The sequence below is a fragment of the Triturus cristatus genome, chromosome 9 (assembly GCF_964204655.1).
Source record: "Triturus cristatus chromosome 9, aTriCri1.1, whole genome shotgun sequence".
Taxonomy (NCBI): domain Eukaryota; kingdom Metazoa; phylum Chordata; class Amphibia; order Caudata; family Salamandridae; genus Triturus; species Triturus cristatus.
In genome coordinates, this window is record NC_140592.1 from 42,870,315 (window position 1) to 42,893,748 (window position 23,434).

Consider the following 23,434-nt stretch of genomic DNA (forward strand, 5'->3'; position numbering starts at 1 on the left):
ATCACTGTCATTTTATAGTCCAAACTCCAGCCAATCAGGCGCTAGCACCCTCTAGAACCTTCTCCTCAGAGGCTCAGGCCCTCAGATTTTCTACCGCACGTCGTGTGAAGGGAGTCTCCCTGAGCTCTGCTCAGTTTCTTCATCTGGTTTGAGGTTTTTATCTCTCATCATGTCAGCAAGTAAGAAATCTCTTTTCCGTCCTTGTTCATCTTGCGGAAAGTCAAGACTTTTCTCTGAGGATCCTCATGAGAAATGTATTTATTGTCTGTATCCTGATCATAAGGTGGCCAACTGTAAGATCTGCAGAACTTTCTCTCAAAAAACTTTGAAAGATAGAGAAGGTCGCCTTTTGATATGGCTTCAAAAACTAAAGGACACAGACAACCCCCTTTCTGAGGTGGAAAGTGTAGCCTCTGTCAAAACAGGAGTCTCCTCAAAGCGTGGAAGTGTCCAGGACTTGCCATCTCCTTTTCTGAAAAAGAAGAGACTTCACCTTGAGGAAGTGTCTACAGGCAAAGTCTCTGTCACCACGTCTGCGCCCCCGAGACGTAGCTCTCAGGCGTCTGTGACTCCGTCAACACATGTTTCCAGTCAGAAACTTTCAAAACCGTCGACGGGCCCGTCGACGGCCCCTCCGTCGACGAGATCAGCAACTTCATCAGCCTCGTCGACGACGGTGACGACGGTATCGAGCAGATGTCCTTCGTCGACGACAATGACTTCGTCGACGTCTTCTCCGTCGACGGTGGTATGTGTGTCTCTGAGAACCGTCTCGTCGACGATACCACTCACTTCTTCGTCGACGACTGGGAAGCTGGCGCTTCCGTCGACGTCTACAACTCCGTCGACGACGGATAAGAAGAAGAAAAGGAAATCTTCCTCGTCGACGACAGCCCCGTCGACGACAGCCCCGTCGACGTCAGCCCCGTCGACGACAGCCCCGTCGACGACAGCCTCGTCGACGACGAAAGTCACCCCGTCGACGGCAGTCCCGTCGACGGTAGTCCCGTCGACGATTGCTTCGTCGACGGACGCCTCGACGACGGTAGAGTCAAATTTTGTGACGATGCCATTGGTGCCAATGTCAACCCCAGCAACGGGGTCTGTGGACAGCTCCTTGATGGTACGTCGTAAGGCCATGATAGACCCAGTTATGTTACCACCTGGACCACGGCCACCTCGTCAACTATTTCCCTCAGGGGATGAGGAAGATTCGGATGAGGGCGATCAGTCTCTTTTTCGGGATGCTCATAGTCCTTCGGAGCTCCATATAAAGTGCCAAGAGTCTGAGGAGGATGAATATTATGAACAGGAAGAAGAACAAAATCCCTCTGCTCCGGTTCCTATGATGCAGCTTCCTGTGCAGCTTGTTTCCAACCTTCAATATATGTTGGAGGACTATAATCGTCGTTTTCCAGCGTCCCCTCAAAATATTCCACGTGAAGCGCCATCCGAGGTTCCACCTCATCCTATCATGCCAACAATACCCATGCCCACAACACCTGCACTGCCATCCAATGCGGAAGATGATAATATGGACAATCCGGATACGGAAGAGGGCGAACTCCCAGAGGACGAATCTATGGCGGACTGGGATGATTACCAAATCAATTCGCCCGCATCACCGCCAAGGTCACCAGTCAACTCGCCACCTGTCGACATAACAGGGTTCCATCAGCTGATGGAGAGAGCAGCACAACGCTTTCACCTTCCCATGGTGGTTAGGGAAGAGGACTGTTTCTTATATGACTTCAAGTCCCAGCCTCAGAAGCAAGTACGAGCGGTGCCAATCATAGACTTCATATGGAATGAAGGCTTAAAATTAATGAAGACACCTAATTCTATCCCGGCGGTGCTCCCACGCCTGGAGAAAAAATATAAAGCTCCGGATTCTTCCCCAGCCTGCTTGGTGTCTCAACCTAAGCCGGACTCAGTGATCACACAAGCGGCACAGCGCCGCTCCAAGAATCCATCATCTCCAATGTCGGCGCCTCCGGACCGCGACGGCCGCCGCCTGGATGCCATAGGCAAGAAGTTTTCAACCATGGCGTCAACAACGGTACGAGCTGCAAATTCCTTGGCTATCCTCGGCCGTTATGATAGACAGATGTGGTCGGACATGGCTGCATTGGTCAAGCTTATACCGGAGGATTCAAGAGCGGAAGCTCAGAAGATCCTGCAAGAGGGAGAGAGGGCGTCATCCGAGATCATTGACTGCTCTGTTGACATCGCATCCACCGGTTTTCGCCAATTGGCGGGAGCAGCCGTCCTAAGAAGACAGGGCTGGCTTCGATCAACCTCTTTTCGGCAAGAGGTCCAGGCAAAGATTTTGGACATGCCATATGACGGGGAGTCATTATTCGGCCAGCATGTAGAAGATGCCTTGCAGACCATTAAAAAGGATACGGATACGGCTCGTTCCCTCGGCACTCTACAGTTTAAGAAGCAGCCCTTTCGAGGTGCGCGCGGCCGCGGCACCTCCTCATCATCATCCTTTCGTGGCTCCTCGTCCCAATACCGCTCGTACAATCAAGGGCAACAGCGGTACTATTCACAACCGCAGCAGTCCTACAGACAGCAAACTAACAAGACATACAGAGGAAAGTCGAATTATAGAGGAAATTCAACCAAGAAGCAGTGACTCTGTACGGAAAGAACTTCCTTTTCCCAGTTGTCCTCAAGTTCTTGTTGGAGGAAAAATCTCCCAGTTCTTTTCAACCTGGTCATTAATCACTTCGGACCGCTGGGTCCTGGATATTATTTCAAGGGGCCACGCCCTAGAGTTTGTGAAGGTTCCTCCACGCACACCTCCATCCGGGCCACCACCCGCCCATCTCAAGGAACTTTTCAAACAAATCCAAATAATGTTGAACAAGGGTGCCATCGAAGTGGTTCCGAAATATCAGAGAGGGTTGGGATTCTATTCCCGTTTTTTCCTCATACTAAAGAAATCAGGGGAATGGCGTCCCATCCTCGATCTCAGATTGCTCAACAAATTTCTCAAGACTCAGTCCTTTCGGATGCTCACATTGAAGGACATCCTCCAATTCTTTGCTCAACAGGACTACATGACAACGATCGATCTGCAGGACGCATATTTCCATGTGCCCATTCTGCCACGTCACAGGAAATACCTGCGGTTTCGAGTGGGCCACAGGGACTACCAATTCAAAGTCCTACCCTTCGGACTCTGCTCAGCCCCGCGGGTCTTTACAAAATTCCTGGCCCCGGTGGTGGCTCACTTACGACAAGAGGGTATTCAGATATACCCCTACCTGGACGATTGCCTCATCAAAGCTCAATCCTCCCACCAGGCAGCCCTCGATACCCAGCGCTGTCTCGATCTGTTCCAGTCCCTGGGGTTGTCGGTCAATGTACAGAAATCTCAACTCGCACCGACTACGTGCAAGATTTTTCTCGGCGCTTGTATCAATACGAGCACAGCCATGGCCTTCGCTTCAACAGAGCGTCAAGAACGGATTCTACAGCTTGCGAGCTCCATCGCAGCAAAGCAGTCAGTTTCAGTCCGCATATTAAAATCCTTTCTGGGAATGGCGTCCTCATGCATCGCTTTGATCCCTCTCTGCAGACTAAAGAGTCGCATCATCCAAGAGGAGTTAGACAACCAGTGGCGCCAGGTTTCAGGCTCCTTCAACGATCAGGTCGTGGTGTCGCCCCGCATGGCTCAAGCGCTGCATTGGTGGACTCGTCCTGCCAACATCGCAGCAGGAACATCCTTTCTGTCGTCAACTCCAGATCTCGTCCTTACCACGGACGCATCCATGGAGGGTTGGGGCGCACATTTTCAAGATCTATCCGTCAAGGGCCTATGGACAGCGGCTCAACGTGGCTGGCACATCAACAGACTGGAACTGATGGCCATTTTCTTGGCGTTGAAATCCTTCCGCCTACAATTCCAAGGGAGGTCAGTCCTCATTCAGACGGACAACACCACGTGCATGCACTACCTGAACAAACAGGGCGGGACAAGATCTCCCCTGCTCTCCCGTCTGGCGCAGAGGATTTGGAGTTGGGCCATACTCCATCAGATGACGTTACAAGCAATTCATCTGCCCGGCATTTCCAATACTCTGGCGGATGCACTCAGTCGGTCAGCATCATCAACCCACGAGTGGGAGTTACATCAACCGACGCTGGAATTTGTCTTCAACCTTTGGGGTCACCCGACAATCGACCTCTTCGCAACCCCGCAGAATGCAAAATGCCAGTCCTACGCAAGCTGGTTACCCCACCAAGGGTCGTGCGGAAATGCCCTTTCGATCAATTGGTACGGGATATTTGCGTACGCTTTTCCGCCGATTCCGTTGATCCCGCGAGTACTGCGGAAGATGAGACAACAACCGTGCCATGTTCTTCTAATAGCTCCACGCTGGCCTCGGCAAGCATGGTTTTCGGAGTTGCTTCTCCTATCCCAACGCGAGCCCATCCTTCTCCACCTGAAGCCGGATCTCTTGACAATGAACGATGGTCGGATATGCCATCCGAATCCCAGATCTCTCAGCTTGTCGGCTTGGAACCTGAGCACCTTGAATTTGCTCATTTGAACATTCCTCCAGCCTGCAGGGAGGTGTTAGCTAAAGCAAGGGCTCCATCCACAGTGAAAACGTATAAGCTCAAATGGAAGCGATTTTGTCATTGGTGTGCTTCCGCCCACATTCATCCTGTGCACGCTCCCCCAGAACACATTCTGCCGTTCTTCCTACAACTAGCGCAGTCTGGATTATCGCACTCTACCTTAAAGGTTTTTCTAGCGGCAATATCTCGCTTCCGACAAGACGGATCATCTTCTCTCTATTCATCCAGAGTCATACAACAGTTTTTCAAGGGTCTCTTCCGCATGTTCCCGCCCATTCGGCGTCCTCCACCCACGTGGCGCCTGAACATCGTGCTGGCTCAACTCATGAAGGCGCCCTTCGAACCCATTCACTCTGCGGATGTCAAATTTCTAACTTGGAAAGTGGCCCTCCTCCTTGCTCTGACCTCTTCCCGCAGAGTCAGTGACATTCACGCCTTTACTATAAAGCCACCGTTCCTTCAATTCAGATCGGACTGTGTCATCCTCCGCACTAATCCGGTTTTTATACCTAAAGTGCCATCCGATTTCCATCTTAATGAACCGGTGCTCTTAAAGACTTTTTTCCCGCATCCACAAACCCCAGCGGAGCAAAGCTTACACTCTCTGGACTTGAAGAGATGTCTAAAATTCTACATTAGCAGAACTCAATCCTTCCGCAAATCTGACCAGTTGTTTGTGGCCTACGGGCGTGCGTGCAAAGGACAATCTGTCACCAAACCTACGATTGCCCGTTGGGTTTCATCAGCAATCTCTTTTTGTCATCAAAAGGCTGGTAAGCCACTGTCTTCGGGAGTGAGAGCCCACTCAACGAGGGCTATGTCATCTTCCACTGCCCTGTTCGCTGGTGTGCCCATCCATCAAATATGCCGGGCAGCTACGTGGTCCAGCAGGCACACGTTTACGAAGCACTACTGTCTGGAATCCATTAACGAAGCAGACACGGCTGTGGGACAGGCAGTTCTACGAAATCTGTTTAAATAAGGTGAGCCTCTGCTACTTCCCTCCTCCTGGGGTATTATTGATTGCGTTTTATATACATTGTCATTGTATTACATGCAAAATCAATACGGCTTGGTCAGCCGAATACTGTTTACTGCTTACTATTCTATTCAAGCATGTGAATCTATGAAAGACACCCCAAATACTGGAGAAGAACAAATGTTACTTACCTGTAAACTGTGGTTCTCCAGTATTGGTGTCTTTCATAGATTCACATGCGACCCACCCTCCTCCCCTCAGAGGCTCTCTTCTCTTCTTTCGGCTCTATGGTCACTCTCGTGCTCGAAAATCTGAGGGCCTGAGCCTCTGAGGAGAAGGTTCTAGAGGGTGCTAGCGCCTGATTGGCTGGAGTTTGGACTATAAAATGACAGTGATATGTTAGCAAAGTGAATTTTTTCTCAATGCTTTCCTATGTCTCAATGCTATCCTATGGTATTTTAACTTGATATGTTATTTGAACTATATATATATAAGTTTATTTGGGTATGTATATACTCTTATGTGGTTATGTATGTGTATATGTATATATACATGATACTTATTGCTTTTTATATATACCGTGGGACTCCCACTTCGACGACGGGGAATATTCAAGCATGTGAATCTATGAAAGACACCAATACTGGAGAACCACAGTTTACAGGTAAGTAACATTTGTTCTTACTGCTTACTATTCTATTCAAGCATGTGAATCTATGAAAGACACCCCAAATACTGGAGAAGAACAAATGTTACTTACCTGTAAACTGTGGTTCTCCAGTATTGGTGTCTTTCATAGATTCACATGCGACCCACCCTCCTCCCCTCAGAGGCTCTCTTCTCCTCTTTCGGCTCTATGGTCATTCTCGTGCTCGAAAATCTGAGGGCCTGAGCCTCTGAGGAGAAGGTTCTAGAGGGTGCTAGCGCCTGATTGGCTGGAGTTTGGACTATAAAATGACAGTGATATGTTAGCAAAGTGAATCTTTTTCTCAATGCTTTCCTATGTCTCAATACTATCCTATGGTATTTTAACTTGATATGTTATTTGAACTATATATATATATAAGTTTATTTGGGTATGTATATACTCTTATGTGGTTATGTATGTGTATATGTATATATACATAATACTTATTGCTTTTTATATATACCGTGGGACTCCCACTTCGACGACGGGGAATATTCAAGCATGTGAATCTATGAAAGACACCAATACTGGAGAACCACAGTTTACAGGTAAGTAACATTTGTTCATCTTGGACACACCCCCTCAGATTTTTAAACCCCCGTTTTTTAATCACAGTTTTGGCATTTTCCTGAGAGCCCATTTTTCCTATTTTATGTATTTTCAACCTCTGTTTGTGGTGGAAATGGGTGTGAAACCATGGTGGATCCCAAAAAGCTATACATTTCTGAAAACTAGATAAAATCCTGAATTTAACAAGAGGTCCTTTATGTAAACCCTTCAAGATTTTCACAAAGAAACTTAAGTGTTGAAATACATTTTTTTGAAAATTAGTGGAAAAAATGGCAGTTTGTGACATTTTTATTTGTAACTTCTCGTCACGATGGCACATTTACAAAGCAATATACCCTTACATCTGCTAGACCCTTCTGGTTGGGGGTATGCATAGGGTTTGTGTTTTCCAAAAACTCGAGGTACCCAGGGCCATTAACCGAGCTGCACCTTGCTGTGGATTTTCATTGTCTAGAGTGAAAAATAGGTATCCAGGAAACCTATGTATTTGGCTAATGGCCACAAGATATGGAGTTTAGAAGCAGTGCTTATTTGCACATCTCCGAATTTGTGGGTACCCATATGAGCATGTGAATTGGAGCGCATTTCTCAAAATGTACACACTGGCTTACATTTGGTAGGCACAAATGCAGAGAAATGCAATTGGTAATAACATTTGTTCTTCTTTCCGTTTGTTTGAAATCCGGTTGGGTTGTAAAACCTATTACAACATCATTCACTGTATGGCCTATCTAAATAGGTCTAGGTGTGGCTCAAGGGCTCAACCGACATTCATGCCCTCATGGTTGAGCATGGTAGTTCTGGGAGTTTGACACATTTAAAACAATGGTAACTTTAGATAAAAAAAGGTTTGCTTCAGTAATAGGAGTAAGTAAAATATTTATCTTAAGCCAGAGTGATAATGATGTATGATCTTCATTTGGTGATGCTATCCACTGGTCTTAAAGCTGAATTATATTGTATTTGTCAAGCCATCTGTAGCACCAGCATCCTTTAAAGCACCTTGAGGAGCAACACGAAAGATCTGTATACGCTTTGCCTATATGCGCTATCTCTGTGCATCCTTATAACCAAGAGTTAAAGCCTTTGCCTTTAAGAGTTCTGCTTCTGTTGCCTCTCCTGTTTTGTGTAAATCCTACATGACTAAGTTTCATATGCTAATCAGATGTTTGGGTTATGGTAGCAACAAAATCTGCTTCTGCAGATATTAAACGTTTCTGTGAAAACCACCAAACCAGATTGGTAATAAAATTAACCTGGTGCTTCTAAAATAAGACCTGTTTGCATTTGATACATTTGCTGGTTTGTTTGATTGGTAGCTTCGAGTTTTTTCTATCCTTTTAACCTTTTGGGTGAATATTGTACCAAATCATGGAGTTTTGCCTGCAGTGGTTTGAATTATTTTCTTCACCTATGATACTTTCTCATTTTCATTCATCTTTGTCAAGTGACTCAAACCATTTTCTGACAAAGCGGTATAAAAAATAATGCAAGTTAATGAAAAAAAGTCCCTTACTTTTTTCAGACCCAGTTTACTGTTAATAAAGGAGGATTCTTCCTATCAATTTTGTTTCTGCCTGTAGATATCCCCAGCTGTTTGCTGCTGGCATGTTATCTGGTGTTTTCACAACGGCTATCATGGCTCCCGGGGAACGGATCAAGTGCCTTTTACAGGTGAGCCATTCAATGGAAAGTAACGCATGGTTTCCATGGTGTGTGTTTGTCTTAAAAATTACCCAAAGCATAGCTCCTACGTACTATTTAGACAGTGCTTGGCCATCAATGATTTACACCGACTGCTTATTAGTCACGTCTTTCTTTTACCGTCTCCGTGATATTGATGCCAGATGTTACACCCGTTCTTCGTCTGCCCCAGACATTCACTCATTGGACATTGTTTCTGATTTTCATTTCTTCTCACAGAAGCCAGACCTCCAACTGAATTTGTGCCAGTCTCTTCCTCATTTGTTGGGAATTTGGCTTTTCAGAGGCTGCTGCCCCAAAAACATGCTCTAGCTCTTCTGCGGTCTCTTATGCCTATGTCTTTTCTTTTGTCTTTAGTTGTAAAGATCCCTCTTGTGGAAGCTCATTCATCAGGTTTCAAGTCCTCCATTAAATGGGGTAAATTGTTTTATGTCACTGAAGTGCACTAGTTTATTTATTTACTGACTTGGAAAGCTACCTTCTTTAATTTGCCGTCCTGCTGGCTCCAGAATTCTTTTTGGTTTTTTCTACATTCTTACTGACAGGGCTAAGGTGTAGATTTGCAGAAGGGTCATCATACTGAGTTTGGGACTGTCTGTGGGTGATCCATTGATTAGCAGTATAAGTGTCACCCCCCATATTTCTGTGTGGTAAGCCGCCCATTCATGTGGAAGTTTCTCTTTGCTTCTGGAATGGGACAGAGGTCAGATGCAGTGTACTCTTTCCCCTGGACCCTTTTCAGTGTGTCTATTAATGTTATTATGGTACGGTTTAGACAATTGATGGAACAAGGTATCATTTACCAATGTTCTAGTGAGTTCTGGAGTCTTTGAGGTTGGCACTGACTCAGCCCTAACAGTTTTGTTTGTTATTTTATCTTGGTAGTTGAGCCTGCACCCTGCTTCCTGGGTCTGTGTTCTGGTGCCTCTAAGGCAGTGGACCTTCTGGTGAGTCTCTCGAAAGCAGTCTCTTGTAAAAGCAAGAATATAGTTCTGGCACTGGGTCCATTACAGAGGCCACACTCTTCCGTCTTCTCGAACCAGAAAACACAAACGTTTTAATGTGCAAGGGAGACCACCAAACCAATCTAATTTCTTGTTGCCGTTTTTTTATCAAGGCTGGATGCGACTCTTCTAGTCAAAGATCTCAATGACCAGGGAGTCATTTTAGAACAGGCTTGATTAAAAATGTGCCCAGCTTTCGTACATAACAGTTAGATGTAGACACACAAATGAGTGGTCTTTCACCAAAATACTTAAGCTTTGTCGACTCTGTTCATCATTGGAAATTGTTTGCCCACAAGCTTAAACAGTTATGACTTCAATCCCCAGTATGATGGAGATCTTTAGATACTTTTATCCGGTATCTGGAGATTGCTGTCAAACCTTCAAAAGGGGAACGTTTGTGGCCAGATTCCTTCAGATGCAAGAAGGAAAGAGCTACAAGTGGTTCTAGACCCATATCTGTGTATCACCAGCATTTTTTAGATTCGTAGGACTGGTCCTTTATGCTGAAGCGGTAATTGCTTAAAGTATCATGTAACATGTTTCAGATAGGTCCAAGAATCCAGACTTCAGTTACACAAGTTCAGCCTCTGACAGCCCGTGACTTGATGTAATATTGTCACACACACACAAGTCTGTTCAGTAGATCCAGACATCTTAATTGAAACTAAACTGTCTAGGATATACCTGCTTCAGTGCTCTTCTTGGATCCAAAGGAAGGGCCACTGCTCTCTGAAGCATTTGAGCCACTCACCATTACTGAAGTTTTAGAGCCAGAGAGTTTTCTGAGATGGAAGTTCAATACAACAGCAAGAGGCCAAAGGTATGCAAAATATCCTAAATGTATGACCAAGAGGATAGCTATAAGTGGAATGCTGGCAGAATACATGTGGAACTAAGAACAAATTTGGTGCATAAAAGGAGTCTGCCATACACCAAGCAGGAGCCAGTGGTAAAAGATTGCTACAGAAGGAAAAGGAGTCGTAATAAAAGGGCCAAAAATGGATAGCAAGTGTGTGAAAAACCTCCAGACATAGTAACTAAACAAGCTCTGCTCCTTTACATAGTGGAGAAACTAGATCATCAAGGAATGAATCCAATCAAGAAGCAAAGTTCCGCCGCCTTGAACCACAATACGAAATATTTGAGAGAGAAAATTAGTTAGATTCCTTACCTTAGAATTACCCCCAGGCGTCAGACTGGATCCGGGAGAATTTTTAGTCTGCAGTACCCCTGCTTGTCGAAAGGTGGCGTCGGTCGGCTCTGTGTGTGTCGTCGGAATCATGGTCGCCGGGATGACGTCGCGGTAGCTACGCCCCCTCGCGAGCTGATGTCTGATGTCCGTTCTTTCTTCTGCGCCAGCCAGCGCAGATCCAGATCCAGAGAGAGCGGTACCTCCAGTCCCTTTTTGACTGACTTTTTGGGTGACTTTCGTCAACACCGTTTTTGAGTCTTTGACTCCTGGTGCATATCAGTGATGCCCAGGTTCAAGGCTTGCGGCTCCTGCAGCCGTCTGATGTCAGTAACTGATCTGCACCGCGTGTGCCTGTTTTGCCTGGAGCGCGACCACTACCCCAAGTCTTTCTGCGACTGCCGGACCATGAATCCGAAGTCTTTGCGGTAGCGGTCCTGAAAGCTTCTCAAGGCCCGGCAGTCTGCTCCGCGCCATTCGCGGTCATGTGGGAGGTCGAGGGACCGCTCGCAGAGCCACCATCACTCTTCGTCCAAGTCTTGGCACTCGGGGTCAGGTAAATCGAAGCACAAGAAGAAGCATCATCGCTCTTCGACTTCTCCCCGTCAGTCAGCTGATGCGACTAGGGAATTGAATTGAATTTAAATTATTTTTAAAGCGCACATACACCAGCGGTTTCTTGGCGCTACAACTAACAAAGGACCGGAGCAGAAAAACGAAAACAAACTACAGGAGGGTTAGTTAAAGGACTTCATGAACAGATGAGCCTTGAGGTGTTTCCGAAATTGCGGGTACAGGGTGAGGGTACGAAGTTCAAGAGGAAGAGAGTTCCAGAGGAGCGGGGCAAGGGTCGCAAATTTCGAACCTCCCCATTTCTTTCTCCGGTACCGTGGGATAGTGAGAAGAGACTGGGTGGATGAGCGTAGTTCCCTGGTGGGAACGTAAGGGGTAATCTCAGAAGAGATGAAAGCCGGTGCCGAGCCCAGTCGAGCCTGAAAGGTGATGGAGGCGAGCTTAAACTGGACCCGAGCACGAACAGGAAGCCAATGCAAAGATTTCAAGAGTGGGGTAGTGTGGTGAAATTTCGGGAGTTTAAAGACCAGGCGGGCCGCCTGGTTTTGAATCTGTTGCAAACGCCGTAGGCTATATGCAGGAATACCTGCATATAGGGCGTTGCCGTAATCCAGGCGGGAAACCACCATGGCCAAGATGATCAGTTTGAGGGCAGTGAAGGAAAAAAAACGGGACACCCTGCGTATAGTGCGCAGTGATAGGAAAGAAGAAGAAACCACAGAACTAACCTGAGAGTGAAGAGTGAGTTGAGAGTTGAGTTTTATGCCTAGTGTTTTGACTGAGGTAGAAGGGATAGGTGAAGGGCCAAGAGAGGGGGGCCAGAATAAAGAAGACCAGGGGCTGGATGAACCACCCGTCAACACCAGCTCGGTCTTGTCTGGGTTGAGCTTCAAGTGGTTGTGGTTCATCCAGTCCCGGATATAGAGCATAATAGATTGGAAATTTAGAACAGAAGAGAGGGAAGAAGACAGATTAAAAACAAGCTGGAGGTCATCCGCATAATTGAATACGGCGACCTCCATTTGTTGCAGAGAAAAGATAAGAGGGGCAATATAAAGATTAAACAGAAGAGGGGAAAGGGAGGAGCCTTGGGGGACCCCGCACTGAACTTTCCGAACGTCCGCAGTAAAGTCGCCCAGGCGGACAGCCTGGGTGCGGTCGCTCAGGAAGGAGGATAGCCAGACCAGAGCGGTGCCCCTGATCCCCGCCGCCTTGACACGGGAAAGCAAGATGGTATGATCCACCGTGTCAAAAGCGGCTGAGAGATCTAGGAGCACCAGGGCCTGGGGCTGGTTAGTAGCCATACCCTCCCTGAGGTTGTCCAGGACCTAGAGGACTACGGACTCCGTAGAGTGTGCGGGCGGAACCCGGCCTGGCGGGAGGCAAGAGCTCCATGCTTCTCCACAAAAGAGCTCAGAGCACAGGTGACATGGCGCTCGCACCTTTGCCAGGAATGGCAGGAGGGAGATGGGGCGGAAATTGGCAGGGATTGAGGGGTCCGCGCCCGGCTTTTTCAGGATGGGTACAATAACCGCAGATTTTAATGGGTTCGGTACTACGCCCTGAGAAAGGGAGCTATTGAGGAGGTGAAGGGGGGGGGGTCTGGGCAAGTGATAAAGATGTGGCGGAGAATATGGGCAGGACAGGGGTCTAGTGGGGAGCCGGATTTGACAAGGGGTATTATGGATATCAGGGTTTCCTTAGTTAGAGGGGGGAGGGTGGTGAGTTCTCCCTTAGGAAAGGGACACTGGGGGTCAACAAAAGTGGGGGAAGGGGGAGGGATGTTGGCTTTAATCCCAAGTCGGGTGCGGGTGGTGCTCCTCCCTCGGCTCTGCGTACGGAGCCCAAAGGGTCGACTCAGTTTCCCTCCCTTCCCGGGACCCCTAGTGACCCCTACCCAGCTTTGCGCCTTTTATGAAGCGATGCATGCCATCCTTGGGCAGCCCCCAGCACCGCAGGGCCCCCTTGGATCCAGGCACTGATCCAAGGGGCACTGAATCCACCGGCACCATGCCCGCAACCGATGCTGGTTGTGCCCCCAGCCGGCATCGACCCCCGGCCTCCATCCCGACGAGGACACTGAGCCGCACCGACAACGGATCCGGTGCCGATGTGTACATTTGTGCACCGTTCTACCTTGGTGTTCCTTTCAGCCCAGATTGGCAACTAGAAGAGGGTGAGGAGGACTGGGAGGGGTCTGGAGACCCTTTAACTGACCAGCTGGAGTATGATCCAGACTGGAGAGAGGAGTTGGGGGATGCCAGTGGTCTGGTTACCTCTCCAGACCTCGGCTTGTTGTCTCCTCCCACCCTGGCTACGGAGGAGGGCGCGTCTTACGCTGTGGTGTTGCGTAGGGCGGCCGAGACTCTCAACCTCGAGCTTCCTACGGTGGCGGTCAGGACTAACCTCCTGACAGAGGTCCTTCAACCGGCAGCAGGCTCTTTGGAGCCCCTGCTGTAGTTTTAATGAAGCCTTTACTGACATCCTTTTGGGCACCTGGTCAGGCCCAATACAGGTTCTCCTGTGGAGAGGATGATTGCCCGACACCGCCTGGCTCCGGACGACCCCACTTTCCTCTTCCAACACCCCACCCCTGAGAGCTTTGTGGTCCAAGTCTCCACATCCAAAGGCGCATTCCCTAACGCGCCACCTGATAGGGAATCCAAAAAGCTGGACCATCATGGGAAGATGATGTTTTTTCCTCCAGCTTGGGACTGCTGTCGGTAAATACTGCATGTCTGTAATACCCTCTCAGTTGGGATACAGTGGCGCAGCTGCTGCTCCAGTTCCCAGAGGAGGCCCAGGCCGTACTCTCCTGTGCAGTTGCCGAAGAGCAAGATGCAGCCAAGTTTACCATACTCTGTGGACTGGACACCGCCGATTCGCTAGGTAGGATGATTTCCACATCTGTAGCCCTTCGATGCTACGCCTGGCTGAGGTCGACTGGCTTTTCTGGGGATGTCCAAGCTACCCTTATGGACATGCCTTTTGATGGCCGTCGCCTGTCCGGTGACAATGCAGAAAATGCACTAGAGCGTTTCAAGGACTCTCGGGCTACGGCCAAGTCCTTGGGCCTCCCCACTACTCGCCCTGCGCAGCCTGCTTTTCGCCCCTTTTGTGACTACGGAATGGGTGCCCCACCATGTTCCACCCAGAGCCACAGGCCGGCGCAAGCTGTTCAACCCCTGCATGGCCAGGGACGGGGGAACCACCGTCGTGGGTCTGGCAGCCAGCGAGCGGGCCAGTCCACCACCACCACCACCCCCCCCACCCCCCCCCCCCCCCCCCCCTCGGCAGCAGCCTCCATGCCCTACTGGTCTGACCTTTCAAGGCCACCAATCACCGGTGGGCGGCAGGATTCACCATCACCTCCCCCACTGGCGCACCATCACGTCCGACAGGTGGGTTTTGCAGATAGTCCAAAGGGGCTACTCCCTCCCCTTCAAGACTTCCCCTCCATCCATGCCACCTCAGTACCATCGCATGTCGGAGGATCACCTGGCCCTTCTCCAACAGGAAGTTAAGAGTTCCTGCCCCAGAAGTAGGTCGTGGTTGCTATTCCCATTACTTTCTGGTGCCCAAGAAGGACAAAGGCCTGCGTTCTATCTTGGATCTCAGAAACGTCAACTGCTTCCTCCAGAAGGAGAAGTTAAAAATGTTGAAACTGGCTCAGGTCCTGTCTGCCCTCGACTCTGGAGACTGAATGGTAGCATTGGACTTGCAGGACGCTTACTTTCACATCCCCGTCCTGCCGGCCCACCGGCGTTACCTACGGTAGGCCACGAGCACTTTCAGTTTACCGTGCTTCCCTTTGGCCTTACCAGCGCCTCTTGAGTGTTCAGGAAAGTGATGGTGGTGGTTGCAGCTCATCTGCGCAGATCAGGGGTTCCAGTCTTCCCCTATCTCGACGACTGGTTGTTGAAGGCGGGCTCACCCCAGGCTACTGTCTCCCACCTCCAGACTACGGCAGACCTCCTGCATTCGCTGGGGTTCTCGATCAACGTGCCGAAGTCACACCTTACTCCCTCTCAGAAGCTCCTCTTCATTGGAGCGGTTCTGGACACAACACAGTTTTGAGTCTTGTGAGAAGTTGGCCTGATGTATGATGTCACTAGTTATAGTGTACACCTTATATCAGTCCAAATACCCTTATGGTGATTGGTTGTAAAGTCAACCTTATAGACCAGCTATCCTAGTGGTAGCATGGACAAGAGCAGTCTTAGGCTAAACTCTGAATGGCATGTGAAGCCAGCTGTGATACCATATATAATCCCTTGAATACCAAATGAAAGGACACCACAACAGATATATATATAAAATAAAGTGTATTTATTCTAAGCAAACCCTCAGCACTCTTTATGAGTTTAGAGGTAAGTACAACACAGTCTTATTAATGCATACAGTAAGTCACACAGGTAAGTAATACAGTTAGGCCCTAGGGGCCACGCAAACCATATACTAAATAAGTGGTATAAGAACCACTGTCACGGAAATAGAATAGGCCTAGGCCTAGGGAATCGCTGGGGCTACACTACACTAGCGTTAGTTAGGAAGTGGGAGGCCCACGGGATTCGTGTGCAGAGTGGAAACACTCACGCGTAATGCGTAAAAGTCAATAGCAATGTTACAGTTTAGAAATAGATAGATTTAGGACACTTCCGGAGTAGCTAGGAAGTTGAGACTTGAAAACTAGACACTAGGATAGTCACTATCCTGATGAGCACCGGAGTACCCAAGTTACCTAGCCCACAGGCTGCGGGTGCATAGGGGTGAAGATGCGTCGTTTTCGTCGTCGACTCCTATGGATGCCTGAAGAAAGATGCTGACAGGCAGTCAGGGGAGAGTGTCCGGTGGATCCCAAGGCTGGGATCAAGAAGAGAAGAAACCTGCAAGCAGAGGGGACAGAGTCAAGGTCACTAGCCAGTGACCACGTGGAACCAGGAAGGAACCAGGCGATGTCGTGAAGAGTTGCAGGTGAAGGTGAAGCTTGTCGCTGCAGCCAGGAGGACCAGGAAGCGTCGAGGACGACCAGGACCAGGAGGCGAGCTGTCCCACGAAGGCTCTTGCTGTCGGCGGCGTCGAAGTTGGACTAGGACTCACCAAGCCTTGGCAAGCGGAACCCACGAAGAACAAGGGACTTGCTTCTGGTGCAGACCAGGAAGGTCTGGGGTGCTTCTTCTTCGCAGAGAAGCGGGAGCCAGTCTGGAGGAGCCAAACCAGCGCAGAAGATTTCAGGGAGCGTCGTCACAGAGGCCACTAGCCAGCGGGCAAGCAACCGGACAGACGCGGCAAGCAGGAAAATGCTGAAGGGCCCCACGCAGGACTCGTGGAGTGTGGGGGGCTGATCTTCGGTGCAGTTGGTGCTTGGGGTTGGGGCTTCTCAATCCCCGGTGCACAACTTCGAGGGTACCTCAGAAGCTGCGCTGTAAGTTACTAGCCACTTTTCCCAGGTAGCCGGTCGCTCGTCGCCTCCACGGATCTCAGCTCTGCTGCAGATGTGGATGAGGGTCGGAGAAGTCTGGAAATCAAGGCTCTGGTCGGGCTCTGCAGTCGGTTCCTCGTCGAACGTTTCACAAAGCAAAGGGTAGTCTCTTGATGGTGCCTGTTTGCACAGGGTACCCACTCCTTGGCTACAAGGGAGATTCTTCAGTCTTCTTCTTTCGTCGAATGTCGAAGGTCCAGAGTTTCTGTTCAGTTTTGCAGGTTCGGGATAATCTAAAGTCTTGAGGCCCAACTCCCACTCTTATACTAATCTGGGGGGCTGGGATACCTGCTAGGTCACGCCTTATGGGTGGGACCTGGGAGGGGGTGGTTACACCCACTTCCCTTTGTCCAGTTTCGCGCCAGAGCTGGGGCTGGAGTGCCCCAGCGCCGGTTTGAACTGGACTATGCAAGGATCACCTTGTGTGCCCCAGGCATGTCTCATTCCTTTCAGCCCACCCTGCCCCAATACACTAAAGGCTGTCTGGAGAGGTGCTAGCACCTCCCCAAGCAGGAAACCTATTGTCCAGGCCTCCCTGGCTGGGATCACTCCCAGCTGCAGGAGGTCAGACTTGTGTCGTGGCAGCAGCATCCATTTTGTGATGCTGAGGCTTTGGTCAGAGGCTAACAGTTGAAGTATGATTTTAACATGTCTTTCCCTCTAGAAGGGGGGAATAATATTCTCATGTCCAGAAATGGCATGGGGGTATTATTCCCGAGTGTTAGACACCTTACACGACATGTTTTGATAAAGCCAAACCATAGTTACCATAACCGTTTAAGATAATAAGGCACTTTAAGAGTATATGGTAGGCTATATCATAGAACAGCTATAAGGACATGGTTCCGAAAGCTGCAGACAGGCTCAGCTCATGCTAGAGCACCATCTCACATGTTACCAAGCACTCTGCCTCCAGGATTGTTAAGGCCTGCCATAGGAGTGACTGATAGGTACACGTGTCTATATATAAGGGCAGATATAGGCATACTATATCTAAGCAAGGGGTGATTACACGACCTTGCCCCAGCTGAGTGATCAGCCAGTTGTGTCTGATTGGAAGGCCAGACCAGGGGTGGCATAATACATGCTGCAGCCCCTGGGAGGCCTAGGGTACACCTATGCCCTGGGTACCTAGGGTACACTGTACAGGGTCCAATAAGGTGATCCTTACTAATTGGTTATGTACCTAGGGTACATGGAGTCCATTTTACAGAGAGAGCAGACAGCCCGAGACCCTGAATGGCAGGATCTCAGGCCAACTAAGTCGAAAAACCAGCTAGACACTAGGCAAAAAGTTGGGGGGTAACCATAGTCAGATATCCACCTTCCTACAAGTCTATCCTCCCGAGCAGCGAGTCAGGGATATTCGGGGCTATAATTCCGATCTTTCAGCCTCTATTCCGGGTTTCGGTCAGAATGACCCTGTGACTCCTGGGCCTCATGGCCTCCTGAATCGTGCTGGTGGATCATGCCAGGTGGTATATGCGGGCTCTGCAGTGGGACCTGAATTTCCAGTGGGCACAGCACCAGGGGAATTTCTCAGATTGTGTCCAGATCTCGTAGGGCACTGCAGCCAACTGTAGTAGTGGCTAACGAATCAGGATTGAGGCAATGGCAAATCCCTCTCCCTTCCCCAACCAGATTTCACAGTGGTGACCGATGCATCACTTCTGGGATGGGGCGGTCACATGGAGGAGGTGGAGATCAGAGGCCTCTGGTCTCCGGCGGAGTCCGAGCTCCACATCAACCTTCTGGTGCTCCGGGCGATTCATCTTGCACTCAAAGCATTCTTTCCATCTGTCCAGGGAAGATAAGTGCAGATATTGACCGGCAACACCACTGCCATGTGGTACTGCAACAAACAACACAGGGTGGGGTCGTGGACCCTATGCCAAGAGGCTCTCCTTCTCTGGACATGGCTGGAACATCAGGGCATATCCCTGGTGGTTCAACACCTGGCAGGTTTACTGAACGCCAGGGCGAACGAACTCAGCTGCATGTGCATGATGGATCACGAATGGTGTCTTCACTCAGAGGTGGTGCAAGGTCTCTTTCAGCAGTGGAGAGAACATTGGTTAGATATATTCGCCACCGAAAAGAACGCACAATGTCAGCAAATCTGCACGTTGGAATTTCCCATAGCACCACTCGCTAGGGGACGCTTTTCGTCACGAGTGGAGTTGCGGTCTTCTATACACCTTTCCGCCTATACCACTTCTGCCCAGAGTTCTGAATAAGATCAAGCATGACCGGGCCCAAGTCTTTCTTCTAGCACTGGATTGGGCACGAAGAATCTGGTATCCCGAGCTGTTACACATGGCCATCGATCCTCTGATCAGACTGCCTCTTTGGTTGTATCTTCTGTCGCAGCAGCAGCAGGGGATGGTCCACCACCTGAACCTGTCCAGATCCCACCTTCTTGCGTGGAGCTTGAGCGGCTTCAGTTGACTGCCTTTGACCTTCCTCCTGAAGTCTGGGACGTTATCTTGGCAGCCAGGCATCCCTCCACTAAGACGGTATACGCCGGCAGATGGAACAAATCTGTGGCATGGTGCCAAGACTGTGGATCCCCTTTTCGCCCTTCTTTCAAAGGTTCTTTTGTTCCTTCTTTCTTTGGCACAGCAGGGCTCTGCCCTGGGCACTTTTAAGGGCTATCTCTCAGCCATTTCAGCCTTTCTTAGGCTTACTGATAGCCTTCTCTTTTCAAATCCCCTATTGTAAATCACTTTCTTAAGGGCATTACTCCTCTCTTTCCTCCTGTTCCCTTCGTAATTCCTCAGTGGAACTTGAACTTGGTTCTTACTTAACCTATGTGTGCTCCGTTTGAGCCGCTTTATAACTGTCGTCTCAGACTTCGTACATTGAAGACTGCTTTTCTGGTTGCCATCACCTCTGCTCACCGGTTGAGTGAGCTCCAAGCTCTTTCTTCAAAGCCTCCTTTTCTGGCTGTTCATCCGGACAAGGTCGTCCTCAGAACCAGACCTTCCTTTCTTCCCAAGGTGGTGACTTCTTTTCACATTGGTCAAACCATCACTTTGCCCAGCTTCTTTCCGCCTCCTTCTGAGGAAGAAGAGAGGCTCCACCGTCCGGATCCAAAATGTGCACTTTCCTTTTATTTTTATCGCACCTAGCAATTCCGGGTGGATGACCAGCTCTTCGTTGGCTACGTGGGCGCCAAGACCGGTCGGGCTGTGCACAAACGGACCATCTCTAGGTGGGTCGTTTTGTGCATTAAAGCTTGCTATTCTTTGGCAAAGAAAGAGCCTACAATGGGACTGCGTGCCAATACCACCAGGGCGACGGCAACTACCACTGCTTTGGGACTGGGAGTTCCTCTCAATGACATCTGTCAGGCAGCTACGTGGGCATCTCTGCACACGTTAACGAAACACTACTGCCTGGACAGCCAAGTCCGGAGAGACCGCTTTTTTGGCCATTCTGTTCTCCAGGACTTTTTGGTGTGAACTTAGTTCGCAGATCCACCTCTGGTGTTGGTATCTATTCTAAGGTAAGGAAATCTATAACTAATTGTCTCTTTCAGATGAACAAGTTACTTACCTTTGGTAATGATATATCTGTAAGAGACATAGATTAGTTATAGATTCCTTACCGCCCAACCCATGGAGGAGTTCTAGTGCAAGCTGGTCATAGCAAATGCAGTGGTGACTCTTAACACCACTTATGACAAGCCAGCAGTTTTTAGTTTTTTTTCCTCAACATAAGATTTATCTATTCCTTTATTGATTATGAAAGCTTCTGTTTCCCACACGCTAACACTCCGAAGAAAGTGTTTTGTAGAGTTTTCCTCTGTGATACCAAATGTAAAACTCATAGGATTAACCCTTTTTTAGTTCAGAAGAAAATTTAATTAAAAGGCAAAAATGTGGCAATATACAGTACATACTATCAGTCATGAAACAATACATCACAGATGTATTCCAGCATAAATACACAAATGAGGATAAAAGATAAAATCACAGCAAAAGAAAATCAGAAATGACATAGCGCATATTTATATAGAAATTAGAAGAACATCAATAAAAATTATGGGAGTTTAAGTACTTCCTGCTGAGACGGGTTTGGCGAAGAATGTTGCAATGCACAATTATCAAAGAAGGTTGTGACAGGTGACCATAACTGAAGTCGTTTCATAGCCATTTGTAAAGGAAAAATGAGGAATGTATCCAATCTATGATTGTGACAAACATCATACCACCAAGCTTTGTAAGAAATTTTCGCGAAATCTCTCCAATTTCTTGTTATCTGCTGAAAAGCAACTTCTATTAATAAACGACAATTTTGATATTAATTTCACAATTATCCCAAATTGGTGAGAGGCTTCCCAAGAAAATGTCTTTTACAAAGAATGGGATATTGGTGCCAAAAATTAAGTTGATTTGAGACCAAACCTGTTTCCAGAACTTATGTACAGGTGAATTCGAAAAAAGCATATGAAACAGTGGCATCAAGAGACGTGCAAGACCAACACTTATCCTGTACAGTGGAGAATCCTTTATTTAAAGGTGTGTGGAGATAGAAAAAGCCTGTTATAGATGTAAAACAGTGTTCGTGTTAAACTAGCTGTTCTTGAGGTTTTGCGTATTTTAGTCCAAATCTTGTTCCACATTGGTAGGGACCATACTACATTAAAATCTTCCTCCCAAGCAATTTCAATTTTTCTTGGTATACCTGTAGACTGAAGAAAGGTATATTAAGTGGATGCTTTAGGTTTGCTGCGTATAAGAGTTGCCAAACCAGTAGGCAAGGCGTTAGTTGGAGAATTGGCAGAGTTGCTAGCAAGTTGAGTGTATATGTCAAGCACCGTGTTACGGAGAATATAATATTTAGAAATAAGAGAGGCAGGCAAATTATAAAACTGCCGAAGCAAAGAAAAAGAAACAAATTCATTGTCTGAAAATAATTGGTGGACCCAAATCAAACCATGTTGCCTCCATGTTTTCCAATAAAAGGGCTTATTATTTATTAATAAGGTTTTATTATGCCAAATGGTTGAGGCTAAAAAAGAGTCAAGCGTGTCATAAATTAAAGGGTATAAAGGGCAAAGAAGTTTGGAAGTGAGCTTAAATAGGGGAGTAGATAATGTTTGGGGTTTACGAGAAAAAGAGAGGTACTCTTGAAAGGGAATAAAAGCGAACTTTCAACTGATGTCCATAAAGGACAATCTGCAGTGGAGTCAAGCAACCAGTATGAGGCCTGTCGTAATAAGAATGCTTTTTGATAAGCAGGGAAATTGGGAAAATTAACTTCTCCTTCAGCTTTAGGACGTGTTAACTTGGAAATAGACATATGGGGTTTTTTGTTCCATAAAAAGGAAGACCATACTGAATTAACAGATTTTAATAGGTTAGTAGAAATGGGGACCGGAATATTGGAAATGGTATATAAAATTATAGGGGAAAGCATCATTTTTATAGTGTCTAAACGGCCCCACCAGGAAAGGTAAAGGGGGTGCCATTTAGTAGTAGGTTTTTTTTTTTTTTTTTAATACAGTTATTCATACATAAATTTACATACATAAATTTATTGTGTCTTTTATTGTGGGCGTGAAATTAAAACCTAGATATTTGATATGGGAGGACTTCCAAGTAAAATTGGTTGAGACGAAATCAGCTTTAAAAGTGAATTTAGTCAGAGGTAAGATTTCACACTTATCGCTATTCAGTTCATGCCCTGAGATCAGTGAAAAGGCTTGAACTTCCTTTAGAAAGGCAGGAATTGACTCATTAGGGTTGGAAATGAAAATCAAAATATCACCGCCGTACGCTGCAAGTTTGACATTAGTATTAGGGGTCTGAAAACCATGTATTTGTGCATTTTGACGAATTTTTGAGAGAAAGGGTTCAAGGGCTAATTTAAAAAGAAAAGGGGATAAGGGACAGCCTTGACGCACTCCTCTACCAAGACTAAAAAAAGATATGAGACCATTGGCACAAACCGCAGCGTGTGGATTGGAATATAAAAGTGAGATTAGGGATGTGAACTTAGGGCCAAAGCCAAACCATTTGAGAGTGTAAAATAGGTATTGCCTTCTCAGCATCCATCTTGTATTATCACTAATAACTCGCCCTTTCACGAAACCAGACTGCTCCTTGCCCAATATAGTTGATTAAATAGGGTCTAAGCGCAAGGCTAGTGCCTTAGAAAAAATCTTGTAATCTATATTGACAAGTGATATGGGTCTATAATTTTTACAATATTTCAATCTTTGCCTTCTTTGGGAATTAGGTATATATGAGCATCTGAGAAAGAGCCCTCCGATTTCCCCAAAGAAGTAAAGGAATTGATCAAAAGGTATAATTTAGGCAATAATAATTTAGAGAAATGGAGATAAAATTCAACAGTGAATCCATCTGGTCCAGGTGCCTTATCTTTTTTTAAGTGTTGGAGTGCAGCCAAGAGTTCTTGTTGTGTTAATCTGTTTCTAAGGATAATAGATGGGGAAAATTCTGCTGGGATTTTTGATGGTTGAAAAGAAGGATGATAGTATGTGGCTGGTAGGATTTGTTTCAGAAGTGTATAATGATTTATAAAATAGTGCGAATTCATTCAAAATTTCCGTATCTTTGAATTTTAAGATAGTGATCATCATAAATAGAATCAGTATTCAATTTGTTGTTTGGTTTTC

At 47.5% G+C, this 23,434-nt stretch overlaps 1 protein-coding gene across 1 annotated transcript in view; it reads left to right on the forward strand.

Annotated features, from left to right (window-relative positions):
• SLC25A20 (solute carrier family 25 member 20) overlaps positions 1 to 23,434 on the forward strand; it is a 157,916-nt gene that overhangs the window by 88,374 nt on the left and 46,108 nt on the right. Inside the window, exon 4 of the mRNA XM_085624354.1 lies at positions 8,417 to 8,507. Within this exon, the coding sequence (XP_085480480.1) occupies positions 8,417 to 8,507 (91 nt within the window). The remainder of the gene's footprint in view (positions 1 to 8,416; positions 8,508 to 23,434) is intronic.